The sequence below is a fragment of the Thrips palmi genome, unplaced genomic scaffold (assembly GCF_012932325.1).
Source record: "Thrips palmi isolate BJ-2018 unplaced genomic scaffold, TpBJ-2018v1 HiC_scaffold_6, whole genome shotgun sequence".
Taxonomy (NCBI): Eukaryota; Metazoa; Arthropoda; class Insecta; order Thysanoptera; family Thripidae; genus Thrips; species Thrips palmi.
The window spans coordinates 6,348,154-6,371,292 of record NW_023144633.1 but is presented as its reverse complement, the minus strand read 5'-3'; the positions used below and the strand labels follow the sequence as shown (position 1 = coordinate 6,371,292).

Below are 23,139 nucleotides of genomic sequence, written 5' to 3'. Positions count from 1 at the left end.
CAGGACCGATCCACCCCCACCCCCTTTTCCACCCCCTCACGCACCCACACACACTTACGCGCGAACCCAAGCGCGCGCCTGTGTGTGTGTGTGTGTGTGTGTGTGTGTGTGTGTGTGTGGGTGGGTGGGCACGCGCGTGCGCGCGCAGTCACAGCTCCCGGCAGACAGCAGGTGAGGAGACGGCTGGTCGGTCGTCGCGTCGGTCGGGCGCGGCCCGTTTGCCCGCCTGCCTGGCTGCCTGCCTGCCTGCCTGCCTGGCTGACTGCCTGCCTGCCTGCCTGCCTGGCCGGGCCGAGCAAGCGCAGAGCAGCGCAGAGCGCGCCGGGCAGCCGGAGCGCGCACGTCACGGGAACACACCACGCCACACCTGCCGCGCGTGTACGAACCACCCGAACGGGTTGAAAAGCAGCTGTCCCTTGGACCAGGGCGCCACGTGTGTGGAGGAGGTGGCCGTGTGTGAGCGGCAGCCAGCGGCAGCGCGCCAGCCGGCCGGCCAGTCGGGGCCGCGGGGGCCACGGCGAGAGGGGAGAGGAGAGGCCTTTCACCGCACCTCTAGAGCCCGCCAGCCAGCCAGGCGGCCACTGCGCAAGCGCGGACGGCGGACAGTGGGCCAGAAGACCGGTGGAGGCGGCCAAAACTCTAGACGCGTTTTGAGCTCCAGAGTCGCTAAGCAGGACTCGAACCGAGCGTGTGACCCCACCAATGGATTCCTCGTTCGGAGAGCAATCCATTGGTGGGGTCACACGTTCGGTTCGAGTCCTGTTTAGCGACTCTGGAGCTCAAAACGCGTCTAGAGTTTTGGCCGCCCCCACTGGTCTTCTGGCCCACTGTGCGGCGATACCCCGCGCGCGAAGGGGACCGCACCTGCCGGCGTGGAGTAGCGCCCGGACTACCCCCCCCCCCCCCCCTCCAGCATTTCACGCATTCGGAGAATCGAGAATGTGGTTTGGTGACATGCCCGACTAAAGTAGTGAGTAGTACCCACGTCAGCAGCTGCCTGCCGGCCTTGCCGGCTGGGCCGCCTGCGCGGTAGGCAAAAGTGACAGCCTGCACACTGGCGTGTCTAGCGGGACGGCCTACCCCGGCCAACGCAGGCGCTAGGCTCGGGTCGGGTCGGGTCGAACAGCCGAACTTTGGCACGCGTGGCTCTGTTTGTTGGTCCGGAGTTCAAGGCAGGCACTGTGTGCGGAAGGCTCTCTTTTTCTTTCAGTACATTGCTGCATTGACACATCATCACCTTTTTCAAGCATGAGCCACATTTCTGTAGTGTGGTCAAGCCCAGTGAATCCTCGGCTTAAACGATGTCGGTTCAAAATGAGGGAAAGAGGGAGGGATGACACAACGTCCGTCCTGGCTAATAAATCATACTCGATTTATTCGTACATAACATGTTGACACGCAATGACCCTGTTACAACACTGGCTTCGACAAAGAAATCGAAGAAATCGGGCACCACATCGGAAGTGAAACAGAGCAACTACCTCGAAAGCAAACAATGAGATCCATCCATTCAACAATCAACAATAATATCAGACAACAATATTCACAATATTCACACTGCTCACTAGGAGAGATGCATAAACTCTTAAAAGGAAGCGCATTTTAGGTTTGCGAACAAAGCTCATTTGTGTAGGAAAGGCTCTCCAGACCCATGCTGGACCTCGTGCCTATTTAAGTACATCACTACATTGACATGTCAATGTGATTAAATGCACAGCATGCCAAAAAGTTGTAACAGTTAAAAGATTGATCAATTATTTGTTCTCTGTTCCTAAAAAATGCAAGGGCTTAAACAATATGTTTGAAATCATGAAAAGAAATGACTACAATCATTTTCTGTGGCGGGGGCTGAAACAAAATCACTTGGGAGAATGACCAGCAAATTAATTTTAAATCTATAACCACATATGTTGTTCGAGCTAAGTTAAAATCTAACAAGAGAATTCATAAATTAGTCCGAGGAATGACACATAAGATAGAAACGCAGTCAACCACATAGGAAAGACATTATTACCCAAGAGGATAACAAGAGTGAATTTGTAATAAAACTTGCAACTATTTTTGGAGTCAAAAGGAAGCAACATTTATGGAGGCAACCTTTATGTCACTTTGTCATGCATAATCAAACCTACCTAAAACATTCTTGTAAAAATAATTTATATACATTTCACATATGGCTTTTCTTTAACTGCAAGTATCTCTGACTTCATAGCACCACTTAAATTAAATTAACCCGTTTCACTTAATTGTCTATTCTTTGTACATCAACATTTTGCTTTGATTCATCTTAAACAGTGAGAAAGAGTAAAATAGGGAAGGAAAACTTCTTTCTGTGTGCTAAGACCGGTATATTCTTGATGCAATATGAAGAATTGTTAAAACCTATTCTGATATGTAAGAATTTAGGTTACATAAAATTTTAGCTGTTGTATGGAATATGGCACAAAAGAAGGCGCGTTTGTGAAAGAAACACAATAAAATGGAAAGGAGCCAAAAACATAGAATAGAAAAGGTCTTACCAGTCTTCAACTTGACAAGTTCTAGAAAAGTTCATTTTTAACTATCCATACAACATTTATCGTCAATTCATCAATCGAATTTTAGAATCTAAGAAGCTCACTTCATATTCTTCACATGGAGGCAAAGGTCATCGGGAAATGACAAATGACATTGCACACGAACCAATGATTACAATAAATTATCAGTGCCAAATTAAATTATCAGTACTACATTGGCTTCTATGCAGTCCCTTGGTATTTCAATAACTGACATTGATACAGAAAATCACTCATCAATAATAATTTCACAAGCTGGCACAAGTTTCATAGGCTTATTTACAAGAACTCGAGAAAAACAACAAATAACTTCTTTAAAATTGAATAATTTTCTAAGCATTGTACCATACAGGAAATAATTCCAAAATATTGATTAAAATGTGACATAGTGTCTTTGAAGTTCCTAATCACAGACCTGTGAGCCAAACTCATAGAAAATTTTAAGTAGACATGACTTCGGGGATTCTTTTGTACAAATTTTGATATAAGCTAACAAATAGAAGAAGAACATCAAGGAATGTGTTTTTATATTGAAGGTATCCCAGAGCGTACAATAAATTTTAATAACATCACTAAAGCCAAATTAAAACAGTCATATCTTTTACTAATTTTTGATTTATATTTTTCTATAAAAATACTATAGAATAAGTTGGGAATGACACCAATGCAGGGACTACTTAATCAAAATAAACAAAACATAACAAAAAACAAAAACAGACTTTAAATTGTTTAGATTAGAGTCAAAAGGACTACAGTTATCTAGTTCCCACCGGAGGTACCTCTGACCCTGATTCTTCTACATTAGAGTCCTGAAAGACTTGAGGGCTGAGTAGATCCCGGGCCCTCTCTTCCCAGTGTCTTTGGTTCTTTTTAATTTGTCTTGTGTTGTCAGCAACAACTGCGTCAGCCTCTCCGTAAGATGGCGGGTTCGCGTGTGGGTCGTAGCCAAGAACTTGCAGCATCGGTGCGAGCTCCGCCATGTCTCGGACAACGTCATCTGGGATTTGTCCGACCCACTTCGTCAGCGCCTCTAAGTTGACGGGCTTAATGACTTGATCTGAAGACCTCTCCACCCTGGAAAGTAACATCAAATTGAAAAACGTTGAAACACCGCAAATACACACATGCAAAAAGGGGTGTGAAAGAGTAGGTCATGAAACACAATTCTCACTTTGAAAGAGAAACTCCTCCAGGTTTGTTGATGAACTCCTCATGGTGCAATACTGAAGCATTCCAAGGAATGTCGAGGAAGTGCAGAATCTTCTCCATCCACTGCTTGGGCTTCAACACCAACTGCTCGTAGGGCACCATCAGACATCGAGGGGAGACTGCTTGGCACTGAGCGTACATGGTCTGGATGGCAGAGTTCCACTTTTCCATACACTGCCGGTAGCTCGTCAAGTCAAAGCCCGTGATTGTGACCTGCGACAAACAGAACAAACAATCAATTAAAACAGACACTCTCGAAAAAGCAGATACACAACACAGTCAAACCAGGCAAATACCTTTCTTGAGATTATTGAGTGCACAGTGGCCCGCCCATCACGAACCATAAATACAAATTTGGAACTAGGGAATATCTCCGCGAGGTAGGTGGCTGACTTGAGCGTCAGCGGGTCCTTGTTGCACAGCCGGGGAGAGGGGTCGCCGTGGCGCGCGATCACTTCCAGGCAAAACGCCGCGACCGCCGCGTCCAGGACCTGAAACACGACGGCGCAAAGAGCAGTCAGAGCTGTCTCTCTTCGTCTGCAGCCTCCCTCCCTCCCTCTCACTCACCTCCTTGTTGACGCCGGCCTCTTCCAGCCGCACGCTCTCCTTCTTGGCCTTGACCCAGTGCTGCCGCAGCTGCAGCATGCGGGGGATGACCCGCGTCTCCTGGCCGCACCTGCGAGACGGCAACGTTCAATGGGAAGCTCAACAACAACAACGCGTTTTGAGCTCCAGGGTCGCTAAATGGGACTCGAACCGAACGTGTGACCCCACCAATGGACTGCTCTCCTAACGAGGAATCCATTGGTGGGGTCACACGTTAGGTTCGAGTCCCATTTAGCGACTCTGGAGCTCAAAACGCGTCTAGAGTTTTGGCCGCCTCCACCGGTCTTCTGGCAAGTCCACTGTGCGCGGGCGGGAATTCCCCCGACAGTGCACCGCACCGACTCACCGGACTTCCGGGTGCGCGTCCAGCATGGCTCGCATGAGGGTAGTGCCGCTGCGAGGCACGCCGCCGATGAAGATGAGCGGCATGTCCCTGTCGTAGCGGTACACGGCGCGGTCCGCCCCGACGGTGTATTGCTGGAACAGACGCACGCGTCAGTCACACATAAATCATAAATCGAGAGTAGTCGCCTTGCCAGAAAGGGAACAAGTGGTTACGCCAGTATACGGCGGGTCTGCGGCGCCGCTCGCCAGTCCGCACCGTGCTTCATGTTCCATGTTTCATGCATGAGGCCTGCCGCCCCTCCCGCCCCGCTCGCGAAGGGCCCGAAGGGCTCGCACGCCCTGCGAAAAGGGCCGCCGCCACTGCGAGCCCTGCCCGGCCCTTTCGGCCCTGTCCGGCCCCGTTTCACTATTTTAGGAGCCCACTTACTCACCACTTACTTGTCCTCGCCTCCCGTGTGTTTAAGCGGACAAGGACCGCACCCACACCGACCCCCTCACTACGCAGTATGGGCCGGGGGCCAAAATCCCGGACGCGTTTTGAGCTCAGAGTCGCTAAACAGGACTCGAACCGAACGTGTGACCCCACCAATGGATTGCTCGTTCGAAGCGCAGTCCATTGGTGGGGACACACGTTCGATTCGAGACGCATTTAGCAACTCTGGGGATCGAAACCCGTCCGGGTTTTTGACCGCCTCCACCGGTCTTCTGGCCCACTGGGAACTAGAAACCCGCCCGAGAGTTAGGCAGAAATTCACTTTTTACCCCCCGGAAGTAGGAAAAAAGCCAACTATGCTCCTTCTAGAGGTCGGCCTCCTGCCTTCCCGTCGGCTTGCCCTTTTTTAAAAAGCCAGGGGGGGGGGGGAGCACACGTACGGCGTACGGCCCCGAGCCACGCACGCAACAAAAGCATCAGATTTCACATTTCACAGTGGTGCGGATGACGGAGTGCCACGAGTGCCGCTGAGTGCCTCGCTTTGGGACAATCAACATATTGCGTGCCCGCTGCGTGGCTGCTGGCGGCCCACCCTAATCAAGCTCGCAAAAAAAAAAAACTTGAAAAAAAAAAACAAACTAAAAGCAACGAGAGGAATTAAGAGGAAAACGAAAACGGAACTCGCAGTGACCAACCCCGGCGGCTCCAGACAAACTCGCCCCCGCGATCGCCCGCCAACTCTGTGGTCCCCCCGAACTTGCGCAAAGCCAAAAGCCGTCCCCCAATAGGACCAACTCGGCCAACTTGTGAACTTTCCACCCGAGTGGCAATCGTTTAGGGAATGGGGTGGGCGTGGGGGGTGCAGATGCTATCAGGGCGGGTCTTGGCCGAATACCATCAACAACTGTCTTTGCAGGCTGATTCCGAGAGTCGTTTTCGTCGCTCTGTTTCTGTCGCACTCACGGGGCGTCCCGTGTAGGTGCGAGAGAGACAGAGCGACGAAAACGACTCCCGGGATGAGTCTGCTGCCGCCCCTCGCGCCGCCAGCGCAAACGGAAAGCGAGAACGAAATAACTTTTAATTATGAGAAGCGGTCTGGCGTTGGCGGTCTGGCGGTCTCCGCGGTGCAACGGGACACCGCGCCGGCTGGCTGGCTGCCTGGCCGGCTCCACGTTGCTAAGCGAGGCCCATAAATCCACCGAAAGCAGGGGGTAGTTCCCAGCAGACTGATTCCGAGAGTCGTTTACGTCGCTCTGTCTCTCTCCGCACTCGTGGGGCGCGCCGCACCGGCGCGGGAGAGACAGAGCGACGAAAACGACTCTCGGCATCAGTCTGCACCCCCAGCCCACCTCGGGCCCGCCCACACCGCGGCGCCGCGGCCACGGCGATGCCCCACGCCACCACGCCACTGCCACGGCTGGCCATGGCGAGGGGAGTCCCGCACTCGCGGCCGGAATGGGAGAGCCCACGCAAAGCCTGCGCCCTGCGCGCAGCGGAGGTGTTGGTCGTTGCCATTTATCCAGCCAGCCCCGCCCCACAGTGGGCCAGAAGACCGGCAGGGGCGGTCAAAACTATAGACGCGCGTTTTGAGCTCCAGAGTCGCTAAGCAGGGCTCGAAACGAACGTGCGACCCCATCAATGGATTCCTCGTTCGGAGAGCAATCCATTGGTGGGGTCACACGTTCGGTTCGAGTCCCATCTAGCGACTCTGGAGCTCAAAACGCGTCTATGGTTTTGACCGCCCCTGCCGGTCTTCTGGCCCACTGTGCGCCGGGCTGCCTGCCTGGCCGCCGCGCCCTGCCGCCCTGGCACCGAGCCGCACCGAGCACTTAGCGCCGCCCGCGAGGCCGGAGGTAGGCCGTCCTGCCGAGCACGCCAGCGCGGCGTGGAGGGTGACTCCAAGGGTGACTCACCGCACTCATTTCGTCGCTCTGTCTCTCTCGCACCGATACGGGAAGCCCCACGAGTGCGAGAGAGACAGAGCGACGAAAGCGACTCTCGGAATCAGTCCTGCTGGGGACGTTTGTCCTGAGGTCGGCGACTTAATGGAATTCCAAACGCGTCGGCCGGGGGGCTTGGGGGCTTTCGTTGACGGCGAGCCATGGACGTTTCGTCAACCCACCAGCGCAATGGGCTCATAACTGCCACTCTCCAAAATTCGACCAGGGAAATTTTCCCCCACGACAATTTAAAATGAGATCAACTTCAACACGACTCGGACTCACCTGCTTGGGCACCATGACGGGCGGGCAGCTCAGAGACATGCCGGTGGGGAGCAGGCGGTAGCTGAGGGCCACCAGGGCCAGCGTCACCAGGACGTACAGCCCCAGGCGCCGGCCGCCTCGGCCGCCCATCATGGCGGGGCCGCTACTGCATCCTGCCTGCGCAAACAACAACAACATGAGTCAACGGCGTGCAGTCATACTCGTGCCTCTACAGCCTGGACACTGCCTGTCACAAATTTCCAAAAGCTCTCCACTCCTCCCCTCCACCCCTGCCCTGTCGCCTCAGACGCAACCGAAGCCTTTCTGCCGGAGACAAGATCTGGCGGGCCAAGCGCCCTCAGCCTGCCTGGGGCTTGTTTACGGACCGCTAAAACTTTTACCGACAGTGCTCACGACGCCGCCATGTCCGCCAGGGTGCAGCAGCAGCGTCGTCTGTGCAGACCAAGGAGGCTCTGGCGGCGGACAAGGCGGCGTCGGGGATCAGACTCCAGCAGCGAGGCCTCGACGGCGACCTCGACGGCGACCTCCAGGAGGCGCACCGCCAACCTGAGGGCCACACCTGAGTGCGAGAGAGACAGGCGGCCCGCTCCCTTGATGGATAGCGCGTAGCGACCGTCTCGCGGCACAGTGGGCCAGAAGACCGGTGGGGGCGGCCAAAACTCTCGACGCGTTTTGAGCTCCAGAGTCGCTAAATGGGACTCGAACCAAACGTGTGACCCCACCAACGGATTGCTCTTCGAACGAGGAATCCATTGGTGGGGTCACACGCTCAGTTCGAGTCCTGTTCAGCGACTCTGGAGCTCAATACGCGTCTCGAGTTTTGGCCGCCTCCACCTGTCTTCTGGCCCACTGTGCGCGGGCGCGTTCGAACAATGCGATTCTTTCAAAGGGCCTCCCTCCCCGAAGCGAGGTTTGGCTTTGACGCATTCGGCCCTTCGGACGCAGCGGCAACTACTGACTCGGACCGAGGAGCGGAGAGGAGAGGAGTAGAGTGGAGCACATTGCAGCAGCAAACTCGATCACCAACACGACCAAGTCAGCGAGGAGGGCCTCACCGGGTACAAAGTAGGTACTACCCCTTTCATGGGAAACTCGCGCTCAAAACCAAACAAAAAGAAATAAAAAAAGGCACGCGTAAAACATGCGCGTGTGCAGCCCGACTGAAAGGGCGTACCCAGCAGGTAAATGCTTCGAAAAACAAAAACGAAGCCATCGTCTGCTCCCGCGTTCGCGCTGCGTTTGCCCTGCCTGCGCACATGTTGACGGAGAACACGCGAAAGAGGATTTCGCTTTTCGTTATTTTGTCGAACAAAACCCGGAAACGATAAGAGTGTTAATCACTCGCCTGTCCGTTGGCGCAAACAAAACCGGGAAAAAGGAAGGGAAAAAAAGAAAGAAAAGGGCGATGTTGCGAGCGCGGCAATGCGGGAGTCGAACTGGCGGTGGAAGGGATGCAATGGGGTTTCGGGGGGATTGTAGGGGGGGGGGGGGGGTTCTGCGGCCTCGACTTCGCAAACGGCACGCTTTTTCAAATCGCACAGTCAGGAGAGCAGGCAAGGCGGCCAAGGAGGAGGAGGGGCACCCGGAACATTGCTAGAAGAGGAATAATGAAAGAAAATATTTTTGCCCCGCCAGCCAGCCAGCCGTTCCAAACGCACCCACTGCGCGGCCAGCGTTTCGCGGAATGATATATACTGTATTTGTTTGCTCCATTTCACCACCAGCGGGCCAGCGGGTGGGAGGGAGAGGAGGGAGGGAGGGAGAGAGAGAGAGAGAGAGAGGAGAGAGAGAGAGAGAGAGAGAGAGAGAGAGAGAGAGAGAGAGAGAGAGAGAGAGAGAGCAGGAAGTGCACGCCACGCCTCGCCCATACAGTGCGGGCGAGTTAGAGGAGCAGAGGGGCATTTAGAGGTGCGTCTCCAGGAAAGAGAGGGAGGGGAGGGGAGGGTGCGAGTGAGAGGCAAGAGAAAAATAATGGCGCAGCAGATCGGTGAGGGGTGGCTGCGGGGTGGCTGCGGAGGGCAGGCTCATGGCTGGCCACTTTGTCTCTGCAACATTGTCTGTGCACAGTGCACCACCAGTCGGCCAGCGCCGCACCGCCGCGTCGCGGGGCCGCCTTGCCGCGCCCTGCCGCGCCTTGCTCTGATAATCGGACGTACTCCGGGGGCGTCCGACGCTCCCTGCTTCCGGAGTCCGGAGGCTCGGCCGGAGGCGGAAGCATTGATCCGCGACCAGGCGCGGCCCAGCGGACGGACGTCAACACGGACGGACAGACAGACAGGCAGTGTAAGTCCGAACTGCAAACTAGTCTCGTTAAACTGCACCCAAAGCCCTCGCATGCACAGCGATGCGCCGAGGGCGCCGTCACTGCAGAGGGACGCACACTGCCGCGCCCCACACTGGGAAAATGAGTCCGCAGTGTTGCGTCACATCGAGCCAATCCGCGCGCGCCTTTCTTCCCCAGAATGCAGTCTCATCCCGAACGGTCAGTCTGTCTCTCTCGCACTCGTGGAGGAGCGCCGCGTGGGGTGCAGAGAGGAAAGCATCACTGTTCGGAACTCGGTTCGGAATCAGGGTGCCGGGCCGATAGCGTGGCCGCCCTTAGGGCCCAGGGCCGCCGCCCGCCCCCGTCCCGCCCCCGTCCCGCCCCCGTCCCGCCCCCGGCCGCGACCGCTTCCGCCCGTCCCCGCGGAAGTGGGGCGGGGGCGGGACGGGGGGCGGGGTGGCGTCGTGTCGTATTGCTGTCGCGGCGACGCCGGTGTTGTCAGCGACGCCGCCCCCGGCCCGTCCCCGGCCCGTCCCCGGCGCGAGGCTAGCCCGGCATCTCCTTGGAAAGTCTGCGAGACAACGTTTCCAGCCAGCAGGCCCTGCAGGGTGTCTCGCTGCGGACGACGACAACGCGGCCGAAGTCCTTTCCCGCGCACAGTGGGTAGAGCGGCCAAAACTCCGACGCATTTTGAGCTCCAGAGTCGCTAAATAGGACTCGAATCGAACGTGTGTCCCCACCAATGGATTGCTCTCCGGACGAGGAATCTATTGGTGGGGTCACACGTTCAGTTCGTGTTCCATCTAGCTAGCGACTCTGGAGCTCAAAACGCGTCTAGAGTTTTAGCCGCCGGCGCCGGTCTTCTGGCCCACCGTGCCACGCCCCGACCGCTCTGCCGTCTCTCTCGCACTCCCAGGGGGTGCTGCGCGGGTGCGACAGAGACAGAGGCAGCCAGGCCGGCTAGGCTCGCCTCAAGGCGCCGGCCTGCTTCGCCTGCTTCTGGCCGCGTGCCCCAACAACACTAGGCCCTGGGCCCTAGCGGCGCCCTGGCCGGGCCCTTTATTTATGTGTGGCTCCACTTCCTTTCTGGCAGTGTCCGGGGGAGGGCTCCAAGGGCGGCAGCCTGGCTCGCCCTGTCTCTCTCGCACCGCCACGGGACGAACCATGAGTGCGAGAGAGAAAGGCCTCCCTCTCCGAACCAGCCAGCCGGGAAGCAAGCAGGGCGCTGCGATACGGCCGAGTAGAGGGAGAGAGAGGGGGAGAGAGAGAGAGAGAGAGAGAGAGAGAGAGAGAGAGAGAGAGAGAGAGAGAGAGAGAGAGAGAGGAGAGAGAGAGAGAGAGAGCAGTGCACGCACTCGGGCAGCACACGCCAGACAGTCCATGCACCCGCACAGTGGAGAGGCCAAGCCAAAACCAGCCCGCTTATCTCGAGTATCTGTGCAGGGGTGCGGACGGACGCGGAGGTGTGTGTGTGTGTGTGTGTGTGCGTTCATGTTTGCCACCGGCCTTTAGGTGCGATATGGTCACGCGCGCTCGTGAACAACGCGTCACCCCCACGAATTTACGAGCCAACCGTTTACACCGTCAATGAATAAAACAAAATGATTTATTTAAAAAAAAAACGCGCGCCTTTTTTTCTTTGAACAGAGAAAGTAAAGTTGGTTTTTATTTTATCGGGACTCATCGTCCGTCATCGGGAATTTGAAACAGCCGCGCAAATGGCTGCGATTCATCACGCAGTAATGCGCCCCGTTCGCCGTTCTTTCGGCCGGACTGGCGTTATTGCTGCTCTAAGTGTGTCATTAGCACTGCGGGCGTCCAGCGTCGAAGGACTCCGAGAGTCGTTCTCGTCGCTCTGTCTCTCTTGCACCTATGCGAGGCGCCCCGTGAGTGCGAGAGAGACAGAGCGACGAGAGCGACTCTCGGAATCAGTCAACAGGCCCCGGCCGCCGGGACTCCCTCGGGACGGACGAATCACGCCCCCGACTTTGGACAGTCCTGGCTGGCTGGCTGCCTGCCTGCCTGGCTGGCTCCTCGATGGCCTGTGGCGACACGTTTTACGACTCGACGGACGTGCCAGTGGCGTGCCAGTGGCGTGCCAGTGGCGTGCCACCCCTTCAGGGGCGTATCTCCCGAGACGCGTGTCTCCGTGTAACGACCGTTTTATGGTGTACCCGCACCCGCCAATATCCGGGCCAAAAACGGGCCGACTTGACGCGCGATCTGCAAGCCAAATAAGGGCAAAAACAGCCACCCATTATGGCGGCGGGGCGGGCCAGGGGGCCCAGAGGGGTGGACACGGTGAACACGATGACGAGGCAGGGTGAACGGGGTGAACAGAGGACGGCCTCGTCTTTCCACCCTCTCCTCTCGTTTCCAATATTCCAGCCAGGATGGCCCTGCAGACCGAGTCGTGTTCGTCGCTCTGTCTCTCTCGCACTCACGGGCGCCCCCTATAGGTGCGAGAGAGACAGAGCGGCCGCAGGCGGCCAGAGGGGACTTCCGCGTGACTTATCGCGAGCCGAGACTCCGTAACTTCACCCTGCCCTCGACGCGTTCGACGACCCCGCCCCGCCGCGGTTACTCTACTCCGACTAGCGTAGCTACGGCCCGTCTCATTTTCGATTCGCCTTCAAGCCGCCGCCAGGGCCGTCACTCACTCCCGAGCCAGACGACGGTGCACAGTGGGCCAGAAGACCGGTGGAGGCGGCCGAAACTCTTGACGCGCTTTGGGCTCCAGAGTCGCTAAACAGGACTCGAACCAAACGTATGGCCCCACCAATGGATTCCTCGTTCGAAGAGCCATCCATTGGTTGGATCACACGTTCGGTTCCAGTCCCATTTAGCGACTCTGGAGCTCAAAACTCGTCCGGGACTTTGGCCGCCTCCACCGGTCCACTGGCCCACTGTGCGTCGTCGTCTCGGTCACCAGCGCGGTGGAGCCGAAAACGAGCCCAAAACGCCGCGAACGCTTCGCCCAGGGCTTTGCCGGCCCTAAATAAACACGATGCATTTTCATGAGCTTCATGAGCGGCCCGCTCGCCTTTACGTTATTCATGCCAAAAACACCAATCACCGGCGGGCAGCCCAATCTACCGACAAGCCTCGCTGCACTCTGAAAAAATATCACAACACAACAAATTGGCTTTTCGGTTTAGACAAGGGCCAGGGCTGTCGAGAAAACGGCGATAAATTTCAGGGACTCTGTGTGTGTGCGTGTGTGTGTGTGTGCATGTGTGTGTGTTACCTGAGTGTGACGCACAGGTCACACAGTGTCACTTGTGTAGCCGGGCCGCCGGGCCCCGACACTGCACTGCAGATCCCGTCTTTGCGTCTTTTCGTCGCGCCACCACCGTTAATGCCATAAAAGTGGCCGCGGGAATGCACCGCCCGCCCCACCCCGCCCGTACAGACAATATAAGTGGCAGCGTCCCCGGGCTTTATTGCCCGGAGCGGGCAACAGGCAATGCATTGCATAGCGCGTCGCAGCGCCAAAAGTCGCCGCCATTCCACTCTCTCTCTCTCTCTCTCTCTCTCTTCCTCTCTCTCTCTCTCGCTCACCCGCCCGCGGGAGGGTATAACGGGTGCGAGGGAGACAGACAGAGCGACGAGAGGACGAAAGCACGAGCCAAAGTGCAGGCGGGGCGGTGTGTCACGCTCGCGCCGGACTCGGCTTGGTCGCCGACTCGTCGCTGTGGCGCAAAGTGCCCTCAGTCCCGGCCTCCTCGACGAACGCCGCTTTGGCCAGACAAAGAGAGCACTAGCGACCACCCTCTCTCCCCCTCCTCGGTCCGTTTCTATCCCCCCGCCCCCCACACGCACACACACCTACAAGCGCACACACCAGCTCGAGCCACCCCCGCGAATTCTCACTTTCTGTTTTCTCGTCAAACAACATGTGCGATGCGCGCGGCGGTCGCGGGGCCGACACGACGGCCATCCCCGCCCTCGCCCCTCACAGCAGGCTGATTCCGAGAGTCGTCTTCGTCGCTCTGTCTCTCCCGCACTCGTGGGGCGCTCCGTGTAGGTGCGAGAGAGACAGAGCGGCGAAAACGACTCTCGGAATCAGTCTGCAGGGACGGGGCGGCCTGGCGGCCACACAGTGGCACACTGCTACAAAAGACGAATAGGGGAGGGAGGCCGGGCTGTCCAAGGGCCTGTCACGGCTAGGCTTGGCGCCCCATGTCATGTCCCTGGAGCGCAGCCCCCCCCCTCCCCTCTACCAAAAGGCCCGGGAGAGGGATCGGCGGCCGAAAAAGAGTCAAAGACGACCGAGGGGGAAAACAAGGCACGCCAAATAGATTGAGGACGGCCAGAGCGGACAGACGCACCAGCACCGCCAGCGCCGCCAGGCAGACGAGATGTGTGTGTTTTTTTTCGAGTTTTATCTTTTTTTGGCAGAGGACTCTTTCATTGCGGCGGCTTGTGGCCGGCCGAGGCGCTTGATACACTGTGTGTGTGTGTGTGTGTGGACAGACGAAAGGACCGCCACTCGTTCCAATCGATCACAGAGACCGATATGCTCGGACCCTTTGCCTTGCCGTCCAATCTCCCTCGCGACGGCAGCAGCAGGGCGGTCTGGTCTGCTCGGCGTTCTCGGTGGCCCACCCCGCCCCGGCCCGCCCCGCCCCGCCCCGGCCCGCCACGCCCCGCCCGCCACGCCACGCCCTGGCGTGCGTCGTCGATATAAACGGCGACTTTATTTCGAGGGCGTCGAGGACTAGGCACGTTTAACGGCACGCAACAGGTCGGGGCCGTTAAGCAGGGCGTGCTTCATCGGCGTGGCGGGGCGTGGCGGGGCGTGGCGGGGCGTGGCGGGGCGTGGCGGGGCCGACGCTTCAAAAACAGCTAATACCAAGGAGGGGTGCGGCGTTGCGACGGCGGGGGGTTCATTGGGGCGAACAGGCAGACAAGCGAACGGACAGACAAGCAGGCAGGCAGACAGACAGACAGACAGACAGACAGACAGACAGACAGACAGACAGACAGACAGACAGACAGACAGACAGGCAGCCCGTTGCCGCCTGCGGTCGGCGAGGTAGGCAACTCCGCGCGGCGCCAGTGCGTGGCAGCACTGCGGGCGGCCTACCCTCGCGTCTGCGGGCGCTAGACGGAGACAGAGACAGCCTCTGCGGCGAGCTTGGCGTGCGCGGCGACAGCGTCCCCACCTACGCCTGGCCGCCCCCCCACTCCCTCCCCCCCCCTCCCCCGCGAGTGCGAGAGAGACGGCAGGCTGTCATCCGAGTGACGCAGCGGCGCTGCTCCGGTGTCGAGGACGACGCGGACGGCGGGGGCGCGCCGCCGCACAGCGCCGCACAGCGCCACACAGCGTGGCACAGCGCAGGCAGGCTGGAGTGTGGCCAGCCAGGTCACGCGTGACGTCACGTCCGTCAGACAAAGCCCCCCCCCCTGAAAAACTTTCCCTGAAAAGAAGCCGAAAGGACGCGGCGACGACGACAACACGGAGGGATAAGAATTGAACGATGGGCAGCGGGCGCGCCGAGGCCTAGCCCTAGGCCATCTACGCACGAAAACCCTGTGCGAGGTCTTTTATTTACATGAGGGAGGGAGGGAGAGGGAGGAGGAGAGGGAGGAGAGGGAGGAGAGAGAGAGAGAGAGAGAGAGAGAGAGGAGAGAGAGAGAGAGAGAGAGAGAGAGAGAGAGAGAGAGAGAGAGAGAGAGTTTTTTGGGCAGCCTCGTGGCGTCAGACTGCGTCGGGCCTAACGGGGGTGGCGTTGACGTGGAGCAAGCGTCGTGCATGGCGGTGTGCTTGTGCTCCAGTGTCGCAACGCCAACCAACGGCAGGCGGAGGCAAAACGATTCGAAACTCAGAAACATTTCCCATAAAAGAAGCAGCCACCGCGGGCCGTGGGGTCCACGTCGGTCAGCTCGAATGCGAGGCACTCGTTGCCACCCTGGACGGATGGACGGCCGAGAGGCCGAGAGAGGATGAGCGACTCGAGGAGGATCAGGATCATGGTCCGGACGGCCTGCATGGGGGTCTGCAGGGGGGCGGGCACGACGAGCACACTCGAAGCTTTACTGCTGACGACGGGGGAGGCCGCGCCGGGGGCGGGCCGGGGGCGGCGGGGGCGGCGGGGGCACTGGAGGGCGGCGGCAAGGCCCCCGTCACGCTCTTCAGCCTCCAGGCCTCGGGGTGGAGGCCGTGGCGGCCACAACGCCCCGCCACAGCCTTGCCACAGCACGCCGTCGGCAACCACACATTGAAATTCGCGCCACGTCTCCCGCCCCTCTTTTTCATTTTTCAGTTAAAATTTTATCCATTTTTCCGTTGGGGCGCGCAGCAACGCGGCGAGGCCTCGAAACAAACAGCCGAAACGCGGAGCGGCAATTTGAATTAATGTCGCGCCCCGAAAGGGCCCGGCCGGGCGGGGCGGGTTGGAGACTCTGCAGACGATTCACAGAGAAACGGCGCTAGCGCGGGGCATTGTCGTACACAAAAGGCGCAAAGAGTATGTGGGGCCAGACAAGGGAGTCGCTGGCATGTGTGCGCACGTGTGTGTGTGTGTGTGTGTGTGTGTGTGTGTGTGTGTGTGTGTGTGTGTGTGTGTGGGAGTGTGGGAGTGTGGGAGGGCTTAATTTAGCGAGGTGCTGGGCTTAACGAGTCTGTTGAGTGCGGGGAGTGAGGGATGGCGGGGGGGGGGGTTGTGCTGCGCCCTGGGCTTGGCCCTAGTTGGGGCTGAATGCGTGGGCGGCGGTGTGGCGGGGCGGGGGCGGGGCGGGGCGGGGGCGGGGGCGGGACAGGTACGCCACCATGCGGCAGTCAGCCTGGAAAACGAAGAGAGAGAAATGGGCCTGGACCGGTCCAGCAGCACCACCACACTGACGTAAACGGAACGTCCCCGCGGTGCTCGTCGGGGTGCTCGGACTTGGCACGGCCTCCACAGCCCTCCGCTCCACCAGGCCGTCCAGGTGGGCACGGCCTGCCATTACTCAGCACCATTAATTAGCAATTTCAAGGGGACGATCAACTTCTGCTGCAACGGGCCGGGGTCGCCGGAGCGAAGGGAGGACACTGGGCGGAACGAGGGGGTGGGGGGGACTACGACCGACCGGTGACATGGGGGAGGGGGGGAGGGGGCCAGGCTCGGGCCGGGCGGAGCAGGGGTCACCAGAGGGTGGCCGACAGGGACCCAATTAGTGCAGCAGCAGACAGTGGCCCTCCACAAAGCGAGATTAGACGGAGAGGGAAAGCCCGCTGCCGAGCTGCCACCGTGAGGTGAGGCCCGCTCAAAGGGCCGCCGCTCTGCTTTCGTCGCGCTGTCTCTCTCGCACTCGGGGGCCGCCGCGTGGCCGCGTGGGGGTGCGAGAGAGACAGCGCGAGCGCCCTGAATCGATTTCCCCGCCGATAGGGCCTATCTCAGCGGGCATCCATCGCCAGTCAAAACGGCGGCAGCGAGGCGCGAACTCCTCTCTCTCTCTTTCTCCTCGCTGGCGCCCAGCAGCCGATGAGGTCACGTCGGCACCAACAACAACGCCCTCGCGTCGGCCGCGCAATTTTCGTTTTAATTGAGGAAGATAAATGATTGGGCGTGTGCCAGGCGAGTAAGTACGCCTTGCGCCCCGAGCGCTTTCTTCCCTCCTTCTTCGTCCTCTCTCTCTCTCTCTCTCTCTCTCTCTCTCTCTCTCTCCTCTCTCTCTCTCTCCTCTCTCTCTCTCTCTCTCTCTCTCTCTCTATCTCTCTCTATCTCTCTCCCTCGTCTCGGTCGCTCTCTCGCACCAGTGCGGATGCGCTGGCTGCACTCGATCGATTCCCACGGGGTCACGAGGTGGCATTCCCCGACACCGTCACGGGTTCGCGTCCCATCGCACAGTGGGCCAGAAGACCGGAGGCGGTCAAAATCCCGGACGCGTTTTGAGCTCCAGAGTCGCTAAATGGAACTCGAACCGAACGTGTGACCCCATCAGTCGATTGCTCTCCGAACGAGGAATCCATTGGTGGGGTCACACGTTCGGTTCGAGCCCTGTACGGCGACTCTGGAGCTCAAAACGCGTCTAGAGTTTTGGCCGCCTGCATCGGTCTTCTGGTCCACTGTGCGCCGTCCGCCCTCCTCGACAAACCACCTTATCGCCAGTCGGCCGAGCCGAAACTAATGCACCGTGTCGGCAGCACCTGTTGACGTGGCTCACCTGCGCGACCTGCAAACACACAAACACACCACGGGTTCAGCGAAACGACGACATCAAACCAGTGTAAGCAAAAGTTAAGCCACCGCGACTAAAATGTGGGTCATCTTTTTCAAGTGACAATGATTCGACTGCGGGCTGCGGGCGACGAATTTCCGATTTGGCGCGGCAGTCTAAATTAATTTCGCCCAGGGCGGCCCAGGATGGCGGCCCAGGATGGCGGCCCAGCGCAGCCAAGGCGGGGGTTGGGCGCGGCGGGCTTGGCCGAGGAACCCGACCGAGATTCGGCACGGAACATTGAACGAGAGGGGCCCATTTCCATTTACAGTAGTGCCCCTCAGGGCCTCACGGTGGGCCAGAAGACCGGTGGAGGCGGTCAAAATCCCGGACGCGTTTTGAGCTCCAGAGTCGCTGAGTGGGACTCGAACCGAACGTGTGACCCCATCAATGGATAGCTCTCCGAACGAGGAATCCATTGGTGGGGTCGCACGCTCGGTTTGAGTCCTGCTTAGCGACTCTGGAGCTCAAAACGCGTCTGGAGTTTTGGCCGCCGGCGCCGGTCTTCTGGCCCACTGTGGCCGGGACAGTTAGGCCCCCTCCAGGCTAGGCAACCGCTTCCCCCTATTAGCCCGCCCGCTTGGCCGGTTGCCTATCCAGCCCAAGGTCACCGCCTCAAGGTCACCGGCCGCGCCGAAACAGCGCGTCAAAAGTTGAACCGCACTTGCGGGCCCCGGCCAGTCCCAGGCAGCCTCGGCCAGCCCCAAGGACACGGACGTCGTCTGCTTGGCCGCGGCCCAAGCCGCGTTGCTGTTTGACATGGACTATCGGCATTGTCGGGGCGGGGGGGGCGGGGCGGGGCGGGGCGGGGCGGGGGGGGCGGCCAGTCCTGCTATCGCGTCACGACGTCACGACCATTTCGCTATCAGGCAAGAGTTCTCCGGGCCAGCCACGCCGCCGCGCCGCCACGGCGACGGCTAAAGTTTCGCGTCATTTAACTTGAAGTGGTACGCGCGGCAAGGGCTGCTCTGCTCGCGCGGCTCGCAGCCGAAAAAAAAGGAGAACAGGGACGGTCAAGACGCGGCTAGTCGCCTTTTACTTTGCCGCGCACACACGCACACACACACAGAGGGCAGTCGCAGGAAACGGCTGATTCGACTTGTTCCGAGCTCGTGTCCTCGCCTCGCCGCTCATCCGGCCTGAGTAGGTACATCATAAAATCCGTGGCAATGCCGGCCACGGCCAGGCACAGAATCGAGCCCCGTCACTGGACGCAGCCACACTGAAAAACCAAACGTGGTCTAGACTGCACCAACTGATGTGGTCAAAATGGCACCCATCTGACCACACCAGTGGTGCAGTCTGGACCACGTTTGGTTTTTCAGTGCAGGCAATCGAACATGTTAACTTGAACACCATACCGAAAAAGCTGCCGCATTCTTCGTTCTTTTCCAACTCCAGAGTTGGCCCGGCAACTGGCCGACCACACGACCACCGAGCACGCGTGGAGCAGGCAAAGTAAAGAGAAAGAACAGGGAAAACTGGGAAAAGGGGACGTAAAAAAAATTTGCCTCGTCAGCCCGAAGCCGGACGGTATTTCCAGAGCAGCCCCGATCACAAAGTTGGAAGCTAACTCGGGGCCGGGCCGGCCAGCCGGCCAGCCAGTGGGCCAGCCAGTGGGCCAGCCAGTGAGCCAGCCAGTGAGCCAGTCAGTAAGCCAGCCAGTGGGCCAGCCAGTCAGCCGGCCAGCCAGGACCGCGTGGTATTTGATGAACCGGAAGGGGGCGGCGCGGGGCGACAGCCGCATAGCTGCGGTGCTGGACGTGCTAGACAGAGATGGACGACCCCTGGACAACGGGCTGGAGCGAGACGGCGGCGACCGGCGCCAGGGCTGCAGCCTAAGGGCCTCCAGGGCCTCCAGGGCCATCTCAGGCGGTGACCCCCTTCCCCCTATGGCCGGTCATTACGAGACAAAAAGCACAAAGAGGCCTGCAAAGCGGCCCGGCTTCGAGACCCGCCACACAGTGGGCCAGAAGACCGGTGGAGGCGGCCAGAACTCTAGACGCGTTTTGAGCTCCGGAGTCGTTACATGGGACTCGAGCCGAACGTGTGACCCCACCAATGGATTGCTCTCCGAACGAGGAGTCTATTGGTGGGGTCACACGTTCGGTTCGAGTCCCGTTTAGCGACTCTGGAGCTCAAAACGCGTCCGGGATTTTGGCCGCCTCCACCACGCCACCGCGGATAGCCGAGGGATGGCGCCAAAACGGGGAGCCGGGTCACGTGGAGGCGGTGTCCGCCTGTCGATGACCACAGTGACACTACGTCGGACACTGCCTGCCGCCAGGCGTTTCCAAGATGAGACGGCGGGCGAGGGAGGGATCGCACCAAGCCCCCCACCGACCCTAACCGCCACGGCCGCTGATGCGCTGACGCAACGCGCCGACCTGGTGCCCGACAGTGCAGTGCCCAACAGTGCAGTGCCCAACAGTGCAGTGCCTGACCGGGCGGCGCGGTCCGGCGCCCCACACGCCGGTAACTGCAGCGCCGCCGCGATGCAGTTAAGGCGTTACGTCACCGCGGAGGCGCGGGCGGCTGCCCTGCACAGCCAAGCGGCACGGCAAACGGCCAGCGGCACGAGATCCTCCCGGAGGAGGAAGAGACCGTCGTCGACGTGTTGCAGCAGAGTCGTTTTCGTCGCTCTGTCTCTCTCGCGCTCACGGGGCGCCCCGCACAGGTGCGAGAGAGACAGCCCGCATGCAGCCTACAGGGCGGAGCTGCAGGGCGACAGGGACTTTGGCGGGTCCAAAGGGGAAGGGGGAAGGTCCCTGGTTTCTGGACAAGTCCTCGGGGGCAGAGGGCAGAGGTCCCCGGAGTTCTATTCCGAGAAATCCTGCCCTTCTCATACCCTCCACGTCCTCGTCAGGGACGCCGTCCTTGCCCACCTCCTGTGCTCCGCTACGAGGAAGTCGGGCAGCACAATTAAGGAAGCCTTGGGGCCGCCCCGCCACGCCCCACCTCCATAGACCTCAAAACCCACTGAGAATGAAAGAGTCATGATCATGACAAAAATTTTGGGTGAGGAATTTTTTATTACCCAAATTTGGGTGGGAAAATTTTTCCCTCCCCCAAAATTTTGGGGGAGGAAAGTTTCCTCCCCCAAAATTTTTGGGTCATAATAAAGGGGAGCTATATAGGGAGCTGATACCCCCTTTCCCACCCAAAATTGGGCGAGAAGCTTTCCTCCCCCAAAATTGGGGCGGGGAAAACTTTCCCTCACCCAAATTTGGGTGAAAAAGAAAACCTCCCCCAAAAATTTGGGTTTTGATCATGCTTTTTCATTCCTGTGCCGCCAGACCCTTCTGAAGCTGGGGGCGACGGCGACGCGATAGACGTCGACGAAGGTGTGAGCTTGCGGGGAGTACCCTGGGCCTTGCCAACGTCCTCAGCGACGGCCCCAAACCTCTTCGGAGAAAAGAGGCCTGCCCACACCGCACAGTGGGCCAGAAGCCGGTGGAGGCGGCCAAAACTCTAGACGCTTTTTGAGCTCCAGAGTCGCTAAATGGGACTCAAACCGGACGTGTGACCCCCCCAATGGATTCCTCGATCGGAGAGCAATCCATTGGTGGGGTCACACGTTCGGTTCGAGTCCCATTTAGCGACTCTGGAGCTCCAAAACCGCTCAAAACGCGTCTAGAGTTTCGGCCGCCTCCACCGGCTTCTGGCCCACTGTGCACCGCACCAAAGATGCCCCAAAAGGTCCTAGAAAGGATCGCCTCGGAAGGCCCAAGAAAAAGGACCATCGTCAAGCAGGGGTCCTGCACACAGCCCTGTCCAGGAATCCTTGGGGAACGGGGCTCAGAATGTGCTCAGAACGGATGCCGCCAGACGAAGTCTAGCCCTGCCAAATAGGGCTCCGCGCCAAACATCATTTCCCCGCTAATTTCCATTCGCGGAAGTGCTCCTCTGCTGGGTGCGGTCTCGGAATAACGAACGCCATCCGAATGATTGGAGAGAGAGAGAGAGAGAGAGAGAGAGAGAGAGAGAGAGGGGGGGAGAGGGGGGGAAGAGGGGGGGAGAGGGGGCGTCGGTTTGGCGTAACTAGCGCCGGCCCCTCCGAAGTGCGGTTTGGTGTTTCGCCTCCGCCATAACTCGGCAGGCACGAGTACGATGTGTGTCCTGATTGGGTCCTTGGCTCGCAGGGCATGCCCTGGGCCGTGCCGGGCAGTGCCGTGGCTGTGCCATGGCCGGGCACGCCGCGCGGTCCCCTCGCGTTATGGGCCCCATCCCCAGGCCAGGCCGGGCCGGGCCACCCGGATCCCATCCCGAGTGGACATTACTGCCTCGTGTGGTCCAGCCTGGCTGCTGGCCGGCCGGCCCGAGTGGCTCGAGTGGCCACAGCGGGTAGCGCAAACGGCAGACGAGGCAGGCCCTCGGCCAGGCCAGCCAGCAGACTCATTCCGAAAGTCGTTTCCGTCTCTCTCGCACTCATACGCGTCCCCTAGAGGCGCGAGAGGGACAGCGCGACGAAAACGACTCTCGGAGTGAGCTGGCCGGAGCAAGGGGAGGGAGGGACGCCCGAGCGCAGAGCGGCCCAGCAGCCCGGCATCAAAAATAACCCAAATATAGAAGGCCGCGCGGGGAAGGCACCCGCGGAATACGGCAATAAAAGGAAAGAAAACTGAAGAAAAAAAACCTTTAAAAAAAGTCATTTTCCGCTCAGGATTTCAAGCACAACGTCGACGGGCGGGGTTGACAGCGGCGACGGGCCGCGGCGCTGAATATAAAGGAGTAATGGCGCGCTTTCCGCGTCCTAGGTTAAGTTATCAGACCCCCCCCCTTCTTTCACGAGCCATTTGGCGCGAGGCGCGAAGCGGCGCAGACCTTCCCTATGACAACTCGACTTCCACTCCACGGGAAGGGGGAGGTGGGGCTAAGGGTGGGGCGGCCCCGTGACGACGACTCGGGTCGCGCTCCCCCGAAGGGGGGGGGGGGGGGGGGGGGGGTCGGGCAGGTGGGGGTTGAGGGCGTTCGCAGGCGTTCGTCTTTCACGGGTGAGTCCGGAGAGCGAGCGTCGACATCAAGGAACGGTCTGGCCAAGGCGGGGCGGGGCTAGCGGGGCGAGCCGAGGCCTGGCAAATGACTTGTAAAATACGGATTATTAGGTCCAGGCCCCGCCAGTCCCTCTTGCCCCTTCAAACGATTTGTCGTCGGCGCTCAAGGGAAAGGAAAGAGCACCGCTCGGCCTAGCTGCACCGTCGAGGACTGGACCAGCATCGCCACATCAGCGAAAGGTGTTGAGTTGACACTGCAACCAGCAAGAGTCGTTGCCAAGCTCTCAATCTTTTCATTTTCTTT

General features: G+C 59.2%; 1 protein-coding gene across 3 annotated transcripts in view; it reads right to left on the bottom strand.

Annotated features, from left to right (window-relative positions):
• Window positions 1-1,348: 1,348 nt before the first annotated feature.
• Window positions 1,349-23,139, bottom strand: part of LOC117651623 (protein-tyrosine sulfotransferase) — a 33,935-nt gene continuing 12,144 nt past the window's right edge. The window contains exons 2-8 of one of the 3 annotated variants that reach the window (XM_034395796.1): window positions 17,788-17,796; window positions 7,374-7,529; window positions 4,717-4,847; window positions 4,332-4,440; window positions 4,061-4,255; window positions 3,727-3,977; window positions 1,349-3,629 (exon numbers count right to left, since the gene is read on the bottom strand). In XM_034395796.1, the coding sequence (XP_034251687.1) occupies window positions 3,311-3,629; window positions 3,727-3,977; window positions 4,061-4,255; window positions 4,332-4,440; window positions 4,717-4,847; window positions 7,374-7,505 (1,137 nt within the window). In that variant the 5' untranslated portion in view covers window positions 7,506-7,529; window positions 17,788-17,796 and the 3' untranslated portion in view covers window positions 1,349-3,310. The remainder of the gene's footprint in view (window positions 3,630-3,726; window positions 3,978-4,060; window positions 4,256-4,331; window positions 4,441-4,716; window positions 4,848-7,373; window positions 7,530-17,787; window positions 17,797-23,139) is intronic. The other 2 variants (XM_034395797.1, XM_034395798.1) reach the window with 2 other exon arrangements.